The following is an 18,343-nucleotide window of genomic DNA, read 5'->3' on the forward strand; positions in this document are numbered from 1 at the left end:
AATTGATAAACCTGGTTAGAGGCTGGGGCTACAAAAGCTGGGTATTAAATTCTGCTTGTTCAGATGATGCTCTGAAATCTAAATCGACCTGCTTTCCCTCAAAGTACTCCAGAACCCCTTAGAAGGAGTCCAAGTCACAGCCCAAGGGGAATCATTAACCCTCCATCTATCATAACCATACCCATCCCAAAGGAGATAGGTATGATGTCCTGTGACATGTCCTACCTCAGCATCGAGGGCTGGGAAGAAAGAGAGAAACATAATGCTGCTTCCTTCTTGGGGCCCCAAATAGAGAGATTCCCAATAAAGGGCTAAGTCTGGCTTCCCTGACACAATTAGGTTAAGGAGAGGAGAGGGATAGGGGTCATTCCCTCCGTGAGGCCAACAGTGAGCTCTACATATGGTAAAACACCTGGAAAGGTCAAGGACACAGTCTTGAAGTTAAATGACAGCAAGAAACCTCAGTGGGACCCAGGCATTCTCAGGTCACCAGTGCTAGTAGGTGACACACCATCCCAAAACTGAGCCTGGATCTTAGAAAAGGTGACAGTGCAAATACATGGTGGAGCCTCTTGGAAAGCAGCCTATACTTCTGAGTTTGGTTGAACTTCGAGTCCTCCAAGTCAGGGACCTCCTCCCTCTCCTTATTTCCCCAGTCATTTGGAATCCAAAGTGTCTGTCTTTCAAAGTTGCTGTGAGGATTAGAGACAGTGTATGTAAAGCTCTTAGTGCAAAGCCTGCCACACAGTAGGTACATAGTAACAGCTGTCAGTGTTACCAAGCTCATCATCAAGCAGCCTGGCATAGAGGTGGAAGGGGAGGAAATAGTGAGACCAGAGGGACTACAGCTAGAGGCAGAGTCAGTGGTCCTCTGTGGTCAAACCTAGAGAGATCCAGAGAGAGCATCAAACAGGATCTGACTCTGAAAACAGGCACAGCCACAAACCAGAATCTTCACATCTCTAAGGTTGGAAAGGGCTGCTGGTCACATGGCTCATTCACCTGACCCCCACAACAGCACATCTAAAGGGCCAAGGGCAGCCAGGAGCAGTCTGGGAAGTCTTGAGGGGCAGCTCAGACCCCATCACCTGCTGAGCTGTCCCTTTGCACCATTTCAAGTCCTGTGAAAGCCAGGACTGGTCCCAGGGTGAGCCTTGAAGGACCCTGAAGGGTTTGCCTGCTCCAGAGCATTCCTACCACTCCTCAGAGCCCTTCTGTGGGCAAACTGCATTTAGGCACTCATTGTGTTACTCAGGAGGTGGGGCAGAGTCCTTAATTCATCAAATATTTAACTGCAAATCCTCATGCTTCAAACATACCCATTATGGCTCTTCTCTGCCTATGTGTAGAGTCCTTACTCCTTAACTAGGTAAAGGACACTCGTCATCTGCCTGCTCTCCAGCTGTCTCTCCCCATCTTCTCATCCGCACGCAACTACACTCAACACCACACGCTGTTTATGTCAATCTTGCTCTTCCTGTCCCTCTGCCTGCAGTGCCCTTCCCTACTTTGTAGACTCACAAACATCTCCTCTCTCAAGACTCAGCCTAGCTCAGCTTTGTTAGCCTTTCCCTAAGCAGCCTCCAGGCAGGAATGGGCACTCTCTTTTGGTTCCCCTAGTGCCCATCTGAACTTCCATTATACTACCCTAGAAAACACTATATCACTGTGTCCATTTTCCCTGTCTGCGTCCCCCAGTAGACTGTAAACTGCTAAGGACTGGGTCTGCATACGACTGATCTTTGTTGTTGGGCCCAAGCAGTCAATTAATAAATGTTTGTAAGATGGATGCATGGGTGGATGGATAAGGACTAGTGTACATTTGGGCTCTGATAAAACAGGGATGAAAGCCCTTTCCCTGCCCTCAAGGAGCTCACTGTAGATGACAGAAAAAGAATAAAAAAGAAAATGAAATGGATCAGGGCACAGAACACTGTGTGAGCTCAGCTGAGGGGCATCCAATCCAATGGGGAAAAGATGTATGTGTTCAGGAGTACTTCCTAGAGAAGTCAACACATGATCGGGCTCCTGCTGGACCAGCAGGAGTCAGCCACACAGAAATGGTGGGGGGCAGGCACTCTAGGGAGTGTGAGTAGCGAGTCAAAAGCAACGAAGTTCTGAGCAGCAGAAGCGTGGCGCCGGCTCAGACTCCATACACCTGGAATAAAAGGCGGTGATACGGCCAAGGAGGCGATGAGGACCGGTCACAAGGGCCACATCCTCACTAGGGAATCTGAAGTTTATCCTAGAGAAAAAAAGAAGTCTTCTAAGAAAAAGAGAGAAGATGATGGGATTTGCATACATAAAGATCACCCCAGCAGCAGTGGAGAGCCAGACAGTGAGGTCAAAGTGGAGATTCTACAAGATCTAGGGGAGAATGGGTGAGGGCTGCACCAAGGCAGGGCAGGAGCAGACTGCAGAGGTACTCAGGAGGCAGAATTGTTAGAGCTTGGTCACTCTGCACAACAGCAGGGGAGGAAAGGGCAGTAAAGAAGCCTCCCAGGTTTCTGCCCTGGCCAACAGGGTAGACTACAGTACTCACGGGAGGATGAGCAGGTATGGAAGACAGAGGAGGGTGGCTCCAGTTTTGGTCACACTGAGGCTGAGACACCTGAGGAACCCCAGGTGGGTCTTCTCAGCAGGCAGTGAACCATCCATTCATGAGGCTTAGGAGAGAGGTCTAGACAAGACAAATAAATGTGTACTCATCAACAAAAAGCTGACCCCTGGAGCGGAGGATGCAGATAAAATCTTTCAAGGAGGGTGTGTACACAGTGAGAAGAGGATCAAGCCCTAGCATATACCACGTGTGTAGGCAAAATTCCTGAGAAAGAGGCTGAGACAGGATACCCAGAGATACAGGCAGAATTTAAAGATCAAGCTGCTAATGATGTTGGGAAGAAGAGAGCTTCAGAGGGGGACGGTGACCCACATGGTCAAATCCTGCAAAAGGGCAAGGAAAAATCCCGGAAAATGTTCATTTGTGGCCAAATTTTCCCAGCCCTCATCAGCCTGTGGATACAAATAAGATCACATTAACAGTAACAGCCCACATTTCACACATATCATGAGCTTGTTGCCTCCATAGCAGAACCTCCGGTCCCTTAAAAAAAGCCCTCGATTCCCAGTAAGCATTTCTGGGAGTGCCCGGGGGTGTCGCGCACAAGCCCAGAAAGAGTCCTCATGTGCTCTTCCACACACACCTCTGTTGATGTCCACAGCACTTGAGGACTGGGCCTCCCTCCAGCCCCCTTGAAATGCCCCTCAGACCCATGGATTCCGTCTCCTGATGGGCCAAAGCTACAAAGCTTCATGATGTCACTGAGGCAGAGCATCCCATGCTCTGAATGCTTCACTGAGCTGAAGCCATAGAATTTTCTGAGAAATGTGGCAGACACCTCCTCTTTGCCATCCGTTGGTGTTCCATGTCTCACACAGTTCCTCATGAAAATGCCTTCTTCAGCCGGCTTCCTGCAGCCATCTGTCCTAAGGTTTCAGACACCAGTCCCTAGGGCTGAGCTGTAGGGCAGATGATAGAGGCCCCTGTACCCTAGTCTCTGCCCCAGGTACTCAGACCCCCAGGGGACCCTCTGCAAACTGGTCCTTGAGGAGGTTCACTCCACTAGTTTACCAAAAACTCCACACCCACACTCCCGAGTTAGTCTCAGTCAGGACACCTGGCCACAGGGTGATTTAGCAATGTAGAGGCCATGGTTGAGGCAGGCCAAAGGCGTTTCAGCAGAACGCGTGATAATGAGGCCAGATCGCCATGAGGTGAGGAGAGTGGGAGGGGAGTAAAGTGCACACAGCGAACAGAACAGCAAGGTTTGTGAAAGATGGCTGTTAAGGAAAGGGTGGAGGGAGGAAAACAGGACAAAGGAGATGGAAGGTGGTGGTGGTTTTTATCAAGGGACGGGGGAGCATCATGACATGTTGATGGAGAGGTGAACCCCAGGCACCGAGAAGGGAAAGGCTCTGAGGGAATAGCCAGGTACAAGGCGTGTTGATGAACCTTGGGCCTGGTGAACTGAAGGTGGCGGCTCTGAGAGAATAGCCAGGTACAAGGCGTGTTGATGAACCTTGGGCCTGATGAAGAGAAGGCAGCAGCTCTGAGGGCCCTGAAGAGACCCTGGGCCTCAGGTGGGGACTGGCCACGGAAGTGAGCTAAAGGAAGAAAATGAAGAGAGGCAACCAAATGCTGCCATGAGCTTAGTCAGGAGGAAAGCGAATCCATGGGTTGGGAAGTTCCAGCCCTGACCAGGACCAGTTGCCTCAGGCCTCCTGGCTCTAGCAGATTCTTTTTGTTGACAGAGATCTCACTTAGTAGCTCCCTCTCTGTGACTCAGAATCTGGGTTTCTTGTGTTGCCATTTAATTTTATTAATAATTATAGCTGCTTCCTGGAGTCAATTTTCTTTCCTTCTCTCAATCACGCCATGCTTGGGATTCCACCCACATGACAACCACTGGAAGCGTCCAGCTCTGGCCCAGGCCCCACCTTTCAGAAGATACTCTAGTTTCAGTATAACACTTCCTCGGGAAAAGGCTGAATCACTTTCAAGGGAGGTGGTTTTTCCTTGTTTCTTTATTGAACTTACTGCACCCAGAGGGCGTCAGAACCTAGAGCAGAAGACTTCGCTCACCACAGCAGGGGGCACGGGCACCGCAGGAGGAGCATCAGATTTTCTAGTCCTAGAGCCCCGGCTTCAGGTCTTCTAACACTTGAGGTGAATGTGGTCCCTGAGTTATTACACGGCTTCTATCCCCAACAGTGGAAACAGAGGCTCAAACAGACAAAAAGACCCTCATGGGATCTGTGGTTTGAAAGCAGGGGTTGTGTCTGAATTTGCTTCCATGCTAAACTGCTGTTCAAGGGTCACAAACTCAAATGCTAATGGGGTGAAGAGGCAGGTGTCCGGAAGGCAGGAGCTGGCCAAGGGGCCTATGGAAAATGGAGCCACTGTCTACCCGAGGGGACAATAGCTACTCAGCCCCAGCTGCTACCACAAAGGAATGTCACCTGACTTTTCAGAGAGAGGTTGCAAATGTTCACATTTTTAAATGTTGGGAACTAACGCCATTAAAATAATCACAACAGGGCCTGCCCGGCGGCGCAGCGATTAAGTTCGCATGTTCTGCTTCTCAGCGGCCCAGGGTTCGTTCGCTGGTTCGGATTCCGGGTGCGGACATGGCACGGCTTGGCACACCATGCTGTGGTAGGCATCCCACATACAAAGCAGAGGAAGGTGGGCATAGATGTTAGCTCAGGGCCAGGCTTCCTCAGCAAAAAAGAGGAGGACTGGCAGTAGTTAGCTCAGGGCTAATCTTCCTCAAAATAAATTAATTAATTAAATTAAATTAAATTAAATAATCACTACAGCAAAACACCCACCATGCCGGCCAAGCAAAATGCCCTGGGAGCAGCCTCAAGACGGGATGCAAAGTCACAATTTCCAACCCACTTCCACTAAAGAGATTTCAAGGCATTCTGTTTCTTGAATGATTCTGTTTCCATGTCTTTTAAAAAACTGTGTCTCTGAGAAGGAAAACAAAGGTTTTACTCCAAGAGGTCACTGCCTGCCTCTGAGGTCACGGCTCCCTCCCTGGAGCTGGCCTGTGCACTTTGTGCTTCCCCAGAGGGTTATTTGACTATGCTTTCTGCCAAAGGGCAGGCACTCCTGAAAGATCTGAGGACAATGACGCCCTGGGCATAGCTATCGGTGTCTAAATACAAGTATGCATTCCCCGGCATCTCCAGCAGGTGAATCACACCAGACTGAAATGACTTTGGGGCTGTCCCTTTAAAAACTGAGCAGGCTACCGGGCAAACTCCTCCTCCAGGGAGGTTCCTTTAAATGGGAGCCAGCCGGCTGGGCCTCGTTTTACACCCCGAGCAATACCTGCAAGTGAGGATTCCTCCCCGGGAGGCGGCAGCCTGTCAGCATGGCTAAAGAGTTTGTGAACAGCAAGCTCCAGCCCGGGAAGGTGGTTGTGTTCATCAAGCCCACTTGCCCCTACTGCAAAAAGACCCACGAGCTCCTCAGCCGATTGCCCTTCAAACAAGGGTCTTTGGAATTTGTCGATATCACAGCCACCGGCGACGACGTGAGCAAGATTCAGGATTATTTGCAAGAGCTCACAGGAGCCAGAACGGTGAGCCTGGGGTTTCGTTCTAAAACGCTCACCGATTCCGTTTTCTTCACCGGGCTGTGAGCAGGGTCCGCCTGTGCCTTTCTCTAGGGCACCGCTAGGGCTGCGTCACTCAAGGCGTCGGGAGGGCTGTGCGGGGTTGGGGAGGCGCCTGAGCACGACGGGCCCCTGGAACGGGCGGCCCGACTGCAGCCAAGGGTCCCCTGAGATGGGAGGAGGGAGAGCAGCTGACTGCGCGTCAGGGTCAGTGGGCCGAGCGGCTGTCGTGGAGGAGTTATCTGGAGTCTTTGTTTTAAGCCCTGCCGTGAAATGATAGTTTTCAGCTTGGCGGTTCGGGGTGGAAGGACCAAGTGTGATCTGTCCCTTTCTGCTACTGCATATGGGAATCGTGCGCACTCTTGTCTTCTGTTTTCCACAGCCAAGCGGGATTCGCTGTCCTTCATTCTTTTCTCTAGGCTCTCTTTAACCTAATTTGCTCATTCTTCCTTATCTAACTCCTCCCACTGGCAAAATCTAAAGGCTCTTTATTTGCCCCTTGTTCTAAATGACGGGATGTTTCCAGGCCTGTCATAGGAGGAAGTCCAGAGGCCAGAGTTCCCGCCTGCCTCTCACAGTGGCTTGCTGTGTGATCCTGGGCAAGTCACCACCTCTGTGATCCTCAAGGACCTCCTCGGCTGCAAGACCAGACTAGAGTAGGCGACCTCTAAGTCCCCTTTGGTATGAGTAGACCGTGAGCCCCTCTAAGAACTGCTCTCTTTGATCTGAACAGGCTTCCTCTTCCTTGGGGTCCGAGGCTTCTAGGGGGATGCCCAGCCAGCCAGATCGCCTGCATCAGTTCTGGTGCTGGGTTGGGTGAGTGATGTCCCACCTGCTCACCCAAGTTCCCTTTCAGGATGTATATTCTAGGACACAGTGTTTGCAGAAGCACATATCCTAGTTCAGTTTTAATCTGACTTCCAGGGTTTCTTCTGGATTCTCAGAGTAAAGCATGGGAGGCTGTTCCTTCCCGCCTCTCCAGTCAGAAATCACAGAGGCCAAACCTGTTGCTTCCAGGACCCCAGGGGAGGACTCCTGCCTTTGGGAGGTCCTGGAACAGAGGACACAGTGGTGAGAGAGACCCTTGCTGCTTAGCTGGACCACCAGCTGTGCAGGCTTCGGGTCCTGAGAAGGAAAGAGCGGTACAAGTACTGCCATGGACCCGGCTGTGATGGACCCCTCACTGCCAGGGGTTCTCAGGTGTTGCTGCATGTTAGAATCACCTGAGGAGCATTTTTTTTTAAAAAAAAAATCCCAAGTCATACCCCATACCAATTGAAACACCATGTCGGGGCGGCCCGTGGCTGGGTAGTGAAGTTCCTGTGCTCCGCTTTGGTTGCCTGGGGTTGGCCCCACCAGATCCTGGCAGCAGACCTACACACCACACATCAAGCCATGCTGTGACAGCATCCCACACGAAAGAGCTAGAATGACCTACAACTGGGATATACAACTATGTGCTGGGGCTTTGGGGAGGAAAAAAAAAGGAAGATTGGCAACAGATGTTAGCTCAGGGCCAATCTTCCTCACCAAAAACACCAAGTCGGAGGTGGGAGCCAGGCCTTACTGGTTTTAAAGATTCCCAGGTCAAACGGTAGAAACTTATAAGATGAATAAGTTCTGGGGATCTAAAGTACAGCATGATGACTATAGTTAACAATACTGTATCTTATGCTTGAAATTTGCAGAGAGTAGATCTTAAGTGTTCTCCCTGCGTACACAAAAATGGTAACCACGTGAGGTGATGAGTAAGTTAATTAACTTGATTATGGTAATCATTTCACAACATACCATGACATGCCATCAAACCATGACATTGTACACCTTAAATATATACAAATTTGTCAATTATACCTCAAGCTGGGGAAAAAATAGTTTATTTCCTATCAAAGAAAAGATCCTCAGGTAATTCCAATTTGCAACAAGTTTTGGGAGCCACGGCTCAGCTAGGCAGTCTCTGTTCTCTAGCAGGAAAAACAAACCTCTTCATGCGTTCATTCAACAATTTTTTGTTTTTTGTAAAGCAACAATTTTTCTTCTAGTAGTCTTTTAAGGTTGTTTTTGAATTTAAAAAAATATTTTTCACAGGTTCTTGAGTCCGAAAGGCATTCCTCTAAGGAGAATAAATCCTTTGATGTTGTATGCCTCATGCTCCCCAACAGTGAAGGGTTTGTATTCGAAGAAACTGAAAACTTGAGAGTGGTGCCTATCTTACTCATCCTGCACTGACCTGTGGTGCTGTGCAGACAGTAGGAACCCAGCTGGACTTCACTGATTACAGAAACTGAGGTCTTCAGTTGGGCCATGTACTTGGAGAAACCTGTTCTGGTTTTGCTATAGTCCCGGTTCCTAGCTCAGTGCCGTCATTTATTCCTTCTCTAAAGCTCTTTCTTTCCTTATGTAGATCCGTTTGTGACCTCTATCATTTTCCTTCTCTGTGAGGAACTTTGAACATTTCTTGCAAGGCAAATCTATTAGCGATAAATTCCCCTAATTTTTGACTGTGTGAAAGTCTTTATTTCTCCTTCACTTTGAAGGATAATTCTGCTGGATACAACAAATATTTTTAAGCACCTACTACATCGTAGGCACTTTTCTGGACGTTGGAAACACTGCCATGAACAGAAAAAAAAAAAAACTCCTGCCCTTGTGGAACTTCCATTCTAGTAAACAGAATGAAACATTATGTGGGAAGGTGGTAAGTGATATGTGCTGTGGAGAAGAGCTAAGAAGGAAAGAGAGGCAGTAGGCAGAAGGTACAGCTTTAAATGGAGCCATCAGGGCCTCACTGATTGGAGTAAATCTCTAAAGGAGGTGAGGACGGAAGGCACACAGACATACAGGGGCAGAGCATCCAGGCAGTGGGAACAGCAAGTGCAAAGTTCCTGTGGCAGAAATGTGCCTGGCAAGGAGGCCTGCATGGCTGGAGCATTGTGAGCTGGTGGGAGAATGGAGAACAGGAAGAGATGATGGGGTATGGGTTGGGAAGGCCTTTCAAGCTATCATTAAAACTGTGGCACGTGATGTGAGACAGCAGAGGAGTTAGTTTTGAATCTAGTTTCATTTTGAAAGGGTCACTCTGGTGGCTGTCAGGAGAAGAGACTCTAGGGACGCCAGGCGAGGATTGAAGCTGGGAGATGCCTGGAGGCTCCAGCTGTAATTCACGTGAGAAATGCTCGTGGCTCGTAACAGGGACGCATCCAGGGAGGGGTGAGCGGTGTTGAGAAGGAGCTTTAGTAGCTGCATCCGAGTAAGCTTAGAGCACAGAAGATGCCGCCTCGCTGAGGCTGGGGGCTGGAGAAACCACTTCCAGGAGAGCAAGGGTTGTTAGGGTGGCAGTTGTCTTTCTGCTTCTTGATAGTAACAGACTCTCAAGTTCCTCTGAAGAAGGGGACGGGGCTGTGGGGAGCGCACAGAGGGTGCGTTTCTTCATCGTTCCTCAGCTCAATCAACAGTTTCCTGTCTTGTCACCACAGCCCCGCACTCTGTCCTGTGCAGCCTGTGGTTCAGCTCCCTTTGGGGGTGCTGGTGACTGTTGTGCTTTCAAGTGCTTTTGCTGTTGCCTAACTAGATGGGGGGTGTACGGGCAAAGGGGCCTTTCAGCTCTCAGTCAAACAGCTTCTTTGCCCAGTGGTGTGCATACGGCCCCACCCTGGAGACAGCGCCATCCTGTGTCAGGGCCTGTGCCACGCGGTGGGGGCTGCTGTAGGGCTGTGGGTTTTCAAAGCCACTGTACCCTGGGAGGAATGAACAGCTGCTCGGCGTCAGCCAGTGTAAACAGTGGTTTACACACGCGAACCCTGGGGCAGCCGTGTCAGCTTCACCTGCAAACTCGTCAGAAATACAAATTCTTGGACCTCCACCCAGATGTCCTCTATCAGAATTTTGGGGAGGGGAGTAGAAATCTATGTTTTAACAAGCCCTTCAGCAGTTCTGACGCCCGTTCAACAATGGCTCAGACCTTTTTGAAAACATAGAAGTTCCAGAATGAATACGTCTCTTTCTTATTTAAAGCTCAGATGATTTTTATCTCCTTATGCGATGCCTTCAACAGAAGGTGCTCTGACATATAATTATATTAGAATTACATTAGGATTTTGTTCTATTTACTGTTACAACTGACCACAGCCTAGTGTTTCTGGGGAGATAAAAGCCAAAGGGCCTCCAACAATTGGGGGAGGGGGCTTTATTTTCTCTAAAATAATGGCCAGGACCCAGGGGAAAGCTGAGGTTTCTGGGCTCATCTTTCTGCGGCTATTCTTTCAGCTGAGAAAACAATGTTGCCTCGATGGCACTTCCCATGTGCGAAGCCCAGCCCGCCGTGTGGTGCGGTGGAGCAGGCTGCACCTCCAGTGAGCGACGAGGACGACGTGAGCAGGTCTTCTCAGTCCGTGTCCTGTGTGTTCTTTCCCACTCTTGAGGCAAGAGGAAATAGCCACAGAAATGTGGTGCTGGATTCTTTTAATTTTGGCCTTAATTTTTAAAGCTCACTTCCACCCAGACCCCTTCTTAATAAAAATACTGTCAGGACTTATCCAAAATAATTCAACCCTCTTCCTCAGCTCTCTCATTTTTTAAAAAAATTCGCTTGAATTACTATGCCCTCTGAGGAAAATCAACAGCTTTGAAAATATTCTTACTGCTTTCTATCTCTCACTTCTCCCACCCTTTCTAGTATGTTCCTTGTGTCCAGGGAGAGGAGCTTCTTGCTTCTAACCACTCAGGTGACCCATCTTGTGCTTGTTTCTTCACTACCTGTCAGCCTTTGTGTAAGCCCCTTGGCCTGGAGGTTGTCCGGGCCACAGTGAGAGGACTTCCTCCTCCTTCAGGATTCCAAGAGCCCTCTGGAATCTGGAATGTGCCTAGCAGCAGGGCAGGAGCCTGAGTGTGATTGGAGATAAATGCACTCAGTGGACGTGATGACTGTGTCAGACTGATTGTGTAAATCTTGCCGTGGGTGACCCACCCAAGCCAGGTGTGAAACCAAAGCAGACGAACGTGCTTGCTCCCAGAGCTGTAGCACTTACACATTTCATGATGGGCCAGGGATTAAAAAGGGAGACTCGGACATCACCACTGAGGACAGAGCTCATGACAGAGAAAGATGACTGTAATAAACCGTGGACCTGAAAATCAGGGGCAGAGACCTAATGCAGGTACTTTTCCTACTGTATTTAGAAACAAACTCCTACCTGGTTGCCATGGCTTATGTCTCAGGGGTGGTCCCAGCTGCAGAGGAACCGGAATTTAATCAGGGTGGTCTAGCTGCAGCCAACCAAAATTGCTTCCCTGAACTGTGTTTCTGCAGAGGGAAATTTTAAATCACTCTGACTAGTTGGGCAATCTTACGCACAGCACATGCAATTTGAAAAACATCTTGGCTTAAATTCTTTAGTGAATGATTTTACGCTTAGAAGAGAAAGTTCTGACCTGAAAGAATATATAAGAGGAGGTTGTAAAGTGATTTGAACAGCTTTGGATCATGGAAAATATTTAGAGGAAGGAGAAAATGTCATTCTTTCTAACCTAATAATTAAGTTCCTAAATGTCCTGGCTTGTTTGCTTTTTTAGGTACCTCGCGTCTTCATCGGTAAAGACTGTATAGGTGGATGCACTGACCTACTCAACATGCATCAGAGTGGGCAGCTGTTGACACGGCTAAAGCAAATTGGAGCTCTAGAATAATTACAGGTGAGTGACAGGTGGGACGCTGGGCCCAGAACACTGGGAGACAGTGGCATTCTATTGCCATGTTTTATTATAAGCTAGGAAGGCGTTCTGGCTAGGGAAAGAATGATTTGGGGTGGTTTGGGGACCCGTGAGGTCATTTATGTGACTTCACATTTTACAAAGGGATTAATTGTGTCAATGGGAGGAAATCCTCTCACTCGACCTTCATTTAACAAATGTTTATTAAGCACTTACCACGTGCCAGATGCTGTACTAGGCACTGGGAATATAGTAGTGAACAAAAAGATAACATGGGACTTGTATTCTAGAGAGGTAGACAGATCAGAAACAAGTAGATAATTCCTGAAACAAATAAATAGGGTAATGTGATAGAACATGGTAGGGAGTGGGGAGCAAATTTAGCTGATATGGCGTGGGAAGGCCTTTCTCAGAGGGGCTGGTTGCGCTGAGGCTTGGTTGACAAGATGGAGACAGCTATGTGAAGGTGAAGCAGAAGACCTTTTCAGGCAGAGGGAATAGCAAGTGCAAAGGCCCTGACGTGAGAAGTATGGACTCTTCAAGGAAGGGAAGGGAAGCAAGAGCAGACCGAGTGAAGCGTAGTGAGAAGGAAGAGGAGTAACATGTGGGCAGGGGCCAGAGCACGCAGGCCTTGGTAAGTAATCTGGATGATTCTGAGTGCAACGTGAAATCAAGGTAACTTTTGCTTTGCTGTATTCACACTGCAAATCAATTCAATCTAATTGGCTTCCCAAACGCCAAAACGAAGTTTTCTAAAATTGTAACCTAAAGGAGATCCTTGGCTCAATGGAAAACCATAGGGTGATGAACTATTCAGAAAGGAACCAGCCTACTTTTGGGGTCTGCTGAGCTCCCTTCTCCCCCGGCTCTTGTTAGTGCTAGCCAGCTTCAAGCCAGGCCAACTCCACTGACTCATACATACAGAGACTCTGTTTTTTTTAGTCAAAGGAGAAATGTATGGTTCTTAAACCAAAATATTCTTTGAGGGGTATTTATTATCCATTAATTAATAACTTACCCTTGAGAAATGAGTATGTATAATTTGTGGTGGTTACTCAGAATAGCAACAGAAGTATGAAAAAGAAAGGTCTGGAAAAATATAACTGAATCCCTTGAAATAAAATAGTTAATATTATAAGCCTTCTAATCACAATTCTACAACATCCTCTAGGCAGGTGAGCACTGTCTGCTTGGGTGAGCTTCCTGGCCTCACCCCGTGCACTAAAGCACTTAACCCAATTAACTATGGTGCCAAATGTTTCCTATTCTGGAATACTTTTTTTAGCAATTTAGGCTTAGACGAAGAATGGAAGGAAGCCAATGACATTCCTGGGAAGATGAGGAATACCGTTTCCCCAACTACCTCTATGTTGGGGTGGCCATTAGAGTCCCCCATACTCACAAGCTTTCTTTATTTGCATTATATGCTCTCAGTATTTTGCTGGCAGCTGCATCCCAGGGCCATCTGTAACACATTGTGTTTAAATAGCAAGAGTAAGTGTCCTGGTAATGAAAAGGGAAATGAGGGGAATTTACCTTTCCAAGAAAATCCAGTTCTCTGTATTTTTTCCCAGCAGAGCTGATCCCAGACTGATGTCCCCCTGAGAGCTGAATAGCATTGCAATGATGACAGCACTTCCTGGTGGATGGATCAGGGGCTACCTTTACCCAGCTACAGCAGCTGTTTACTTCTGAAATATGTTAACCAAAAAAGGAGGGGTGGGGGTTGGCAAAAATAGCTTTTTCTTTTTTGATTTAGTGTTAAAAGTGGCTCAACTTGCCCCAAATCACAGATCTGAGAAGGTTGATGGATGTCTTGGGTTTCTTCTGGATCGGCCCTTTGGGTTCCAAAAGACCGTGACAGTCATGGCCTAGAATTCACTCACTGACTCAAAAGATGTTCTCTCTCTTTGGCACATGTTTCTTATGATTGTCCTCCATGCGCCGGGCCTCGTCTACCTCTAAGCCAGTGTTTCGCAACCAAGTTTATCCCAAGCCCCTCAGGATGAATCTGTAGTTGGTTTTCTGCTACTACCTGAAAATTATTTTGTTGAGTTTGGCTTTATGGAGTTTGTACTATGAAATCAATAAGTATTTTGAATGTACTTTTTCAAACTGCATGTGTCTCCCTGGTTACCATCCTCACTCCACCCCACTCCTATCTTGAGAATCGTTTGCTCTGAAACAGTGTTCTCAACCTTGACAAATTCACAGCTCTCACAGGAAATGTTCAACAGTTAAGAAATTGGAGAAGTGAATTAAGAAATGAAGGGCCTGAGGGCCCCATTTGAGAAAGTCCGCATGAAACATTAAGCACTGTTGGCCTCCTGGTGCCCAGTGATCGGAGGTCCAGGTGGAGATGCCGTGATCATCTCTTGCCTAAGATGCTCATCCAGGTCATCCTGAACAAGTATGTGTTAATTTGCTTAGATTATGAACCAAAGTAAAACATGAAATTTAAAACGTTATCACAGAAAACTTACAACTCCCTCCCCCAAGGGTATGTCTGTGAAAGTAGCCAAATTTAAGAAACACGGTCCTAAATTATTTTCTCTCTCCTTTTTTTCCCTACTCTCTGAAAACTTAAGGATCCCTTACTGTGATGTTTGTTCTAGCATTGCAAGAGTAAGTTAATTTCCTTCTGCAGTCTTTAGGGTGAATGTTAATTTCTTTTCTAATAAAGAAGTACCCAGAGATGATACAGTGATCTTTGTCCAATTCTTTTCTATGTTCTCAAGACCTTAAGGAATGATATTAATGCAAAATACACCAATTTAAAGCTTTATGTTTTTCTCTCGCCATTATAAAGCACATGCTATTGTCCCTCACTGAGGACAAATGGTTGATGTGATTTTCCAATTTTATATTGAAATGACAAATAATTTGAATGTAATATATCAACACTAGCCTATTGAATACTGTTTAGGGTTTAATAATAGTCTTTTTCATTTCATGTTCCATTTTCCATTTCTCACTTAATACCCTTGTGCTTTTGGCTTACTCTTCCTTCCCTTACGGGCTCTACCACTGCCTTCAACCAGACTGCTGTGGATGATTGTGCAGGTCATGCACTGCACAACGCTCTGATTGACACCCCCTGGAGGCTGCGCGGTGTGCAACCTGCACTGTCCCTGATCCACTCCAGTTCGCTTGCCTGCACTTTCTTTCATACTCCTCTGTCTCTGCTCATGTGTTTCCTCCTCCAGAGATGCCCTTTCTTAGCCTTTGTTTTGCTGTCATACTCCTCCTTCAAGCCCTGACTTACAGACTACCTCCCCCTTTACATACCCTCTCCTCTCACTGCCTTTTGACTTTCCTCTATCTTTTCTGTGTTCTCTTTCTGGAACTCCTAGTAATCACATATCGGATCTCCCAGACTTGCTCCCTCTTCTGTGATCCTAAAGCCCTCTGCATAGAGGTACTTTAAAACCCTCATCAGGTTGTGTTGTCATCAATCATCTGTTCTGGGTTCTTGCCAGACTCAGAAATACTCAAAGGCAAGAGGCATTGCTTAACATCTCTGTTTAACCTCTTCCCTCCACAGAGGGAACACTAGCTCGTTGTTGCAATCATTCTGACACTTCTCTTTATAGTTTTACTCTCTAAATATCCCTAAACAATACATCTTAGTTTCGAAAAGCAACAGCAAACACCAATCTCGCTGTGTAAGGAAAGGGCGATATGACAATCAGATGAACGACCCCAGGAGAAGATGAGCCAGACAGAGGCTCTGGGTCATAGACTGGCTTCAGCTTCCTGGGGAGTTTACCAGAGGGGTGGTCCTGAGTGAGTCTTTGGTGGTCAGGGAGGCTATCATGTGAACAGGTACTGGGCATGCCCCAGAAATATGGTCGATGGAAGCGGGCTGCTCTGTGTTTCCTGCTTCCACAGCCCACCTCCCACTCTCAGGAGTAGGTCAAAGCACATCACTTCTGTGGGAGTGTGGCACACCCTCGACTAGCCAAGTGTGTGGCATGAATAAAAATGTCAGCATGAGGCAACTAAGTACAGATAAGAATCTGCTTCAGGCTCATTTGAGCATTCTGTCCTCGAGTTAAATAAGGTACAGCCGGGGGCTGGCCCTGTGGCCAAGCAGTTAAGTTCATGCGCTGTGCTTCTGGGTCACAGGGTTTTGCTGGTTCGGACCCTGGGCATAGACACGGCACCGCTCATCAAGCCATGCTGAGGGGGCGACATGCCACATGCCACAACTAGAAGGACCCACAACTAAAATATACAACTATGTACTGGGGTGCTTTGGAGAGAGGAAGAAGGAAAAAAAAAAAAGACTAGTAACAGATGTTAGCTCAGGTGTCCATCTTAAAAAAAAAAGAGGTACAGCAGGAGAGCCCTCAACATGGAAAATTACACCACTGCAATCTGGAATCGTTGCCGTGTGTGTCAGGGCACAGCTCTCTTCCCGCGATGTCCCTTCACCATCATCCTGGGGATTCAGTTTCCTGATCTCCTATTTCCCACGTCCCATATGTATTTGTTACAGCTAAACTGCCGTAACAAAATTACGTTAGAAGCTTAATTGTCTCTCTCATAACAGTCCAAAGGGGCTTTGCCCCATGGACTCCCACCAACCCAGGAGTTGTATGCACCACTTCTGCTCCCATCCCTTGGCCAGGACTTCGTCCAGGGCCTCCCTTAGCCACAGGGGAGGCTGGGCAATGGTGTCCCTGCTGAGAAGCTCCTTGCCCAGCTAAAAGTCAGGGAGGTCCACACCAAAGGAATGGATATTGAAGGAAAATTAGCAGATGATGTCCTTTTTTTTTTTTTTTTTTCCATTTGGGAGGACCATATATCCTCCATGGTTATTAAGAAAGAGAGAATGGGAAGTAAGCTTTTTGAAACCTTGTTTATCTGAAAATATTTTTATTTTGCCCTCGTATTTGGTTGATAGTTTGTCCAGATATAGCTCCTAGTTAGGAATCGGTTTCCTGCAGAACTCTGACGCCGCTGCTCACTGTCTTCTGCTGCCTGTGTTGCTGTTAAGAAATCTGAAGCCATTCTGATTCCTAATACTTGGTGGATGACCAGTTTGGGTTTGTTTGTTTGTTTGTTTTCTACTCTGGAAGCTTACAAAATCTTCCCTTGGGGTCCTGTGCTCTAAAATAGCACACTGACATACCTTGGAGAGGGGCTATTTTCATACATTTTGGGGGCTACTCGGAAGTTTGGGCGGTCCATTCAATCTTCTCTCTTGTCTTTCAGTTCTTAGAAATTTCATTGGATTGTTTCATGGATGCTTTCCTCTCCTCTATCTTCTCTGAGTTGTCTTTCTGGAACTCCTGGTAATCACCTATTGGCTCTCCTGGACTTGTCCTTAATTTTTGTTATATTCTCTTATTTTCAATCTCTTTTTCTCCCCCCGGGGGATTTGCTCATCTTTATCTTCCTACCGTTCTGTTGAGTTTTTAATTCTGATGTCAATGTGCTTAATATCCAATAGCTCTTCAATAGTATCTGAATGTTCCTCTTTTTATAGAACTGTTTTTGTTTCATGGCTGTAGTACATTATCTCTCTGAGGTGATTGTGATTTTTTTAAAACTTCTTTACTGAATTATTCCAACTATGACTTTTTTCTTATTTCCAAGAGTTCTTTCTTGTTCTTAGTTTCCTTTTTTTTTTTTCTTGTTCTTTTTTTATGGATACAATCATTTCCTTCATCTCTGGAAGGATATTAATTATGGCTGGAGCTTTTTAAAAAGCTGTCTTCTGATTCCTGCCGTAACTCCTTCCCCTCTGAGTCCCTATTTTCTGTTTCTGCTCTACATTTAAAGGCCATCCACAAATGTCTGGAGGTCTGACTAGATATTTAAGAAGGAGGCACCAACAGCTGGTTGGAAGACTTGTGTGCATGGATTGGGCTTGCCTACTGGTTGGCTTCACCACAGAGTCTTTGTTCAAATGTCACCTTCTCAGCAAGGTTTCCCACATCATCCTAGTTAAAATTTCACCTAGCATTCTATCCCTCTTCCTTGTTTTGTTTTCCTCTATAGCATTTATTACCTAATATATTGTACAATTCGTTTATTTATTTTCTTTATTGTCTGTTTCACCACCAAAATGTAAACCCCTCAAGGCCAGTAATGTGTATTGGTTTTATTCACTGCTGTATCTGCAGCATCAAGAAGACTGCCTGCATATAATAGTCACTGAGAAATATCTGTTGGGTGTCTGAATGAATGAATGAATGAATGATGAGGCGCAGATCCCCCACGTGTTAGTTCCTGGACGTTTTTCTCTGGAGCCGTTCAGCTTCTCCAGTTTCACGGTCAGTGGGTTGGGCCTTGCCGCCAGGTTCTGACTGCCAAGCAGGGGAAAGAGACTCGGCAGCCCCCTGGTCAGTGTGCAGACTCTCCTGTAATCTCCTGTTTTCTGCCGGCTCCTTGCTGAGTGTTTCTGGCTTATTACACAGGAATAGAAAGCACTATCATCC

The 18,343-nt window shown here is 47.0% G+C and overlaps 1 protein-coding gene across 4 annotated transcripts in view; it reads left to right on the forward strand.

Moving 5' to 3' along the window:
- Positions 1 to 5,673: 5,673 nt before the first annotated feature.
- GLRX (glutaredoxin) overlaps positions 5,674 to 18,343 on the forward strand; it is a 44,517-nt gene continuing 31,847 nt past the window's right edge. Inside the window, exons 1-3 of one of the 4 annotated variants that reach the window (XM_008520977.2) lie at positions 5,674 to 6,152; positions 11,757 to 11,876; positions 13,472 to 14,593. In XM_008520977.2, the coding sequence (XP_008519199.1) occupies positions 5,943 to 6,152; positions 11,757 to 11,870 (324 nt within the window). In that variant the 5' untranslated portion in view covers positions 5,674 to 5,942 and the 3' untranslated portion in view covers positions 11,871 to 11,876; positions 13,472 to 14,593. Of the gene's footprint in view, positions 6,153 to 11,756; positions 11,877 to 13,468; positions 14,594 to 18,343 lie in introns of those variants that run through there. The other 3 variants (XM_008520978.2, XR_011525271.1, XR_011525272.1) reach the window with 3 other exon arrangements.

Source organism: Equus przewalskii, chromosome 13 (assembly GCF_037783145.1).
Source record: "Equus przewalskii isolate Varuska chromosome 13, EquPr2, whole genome shotgun sequence".
Lineage (NCBI taxonomy): Eukaryota > Metazoa > Chordata > Mammalia > Perissodactyla > Equidae > Equus > Equus przewalskii.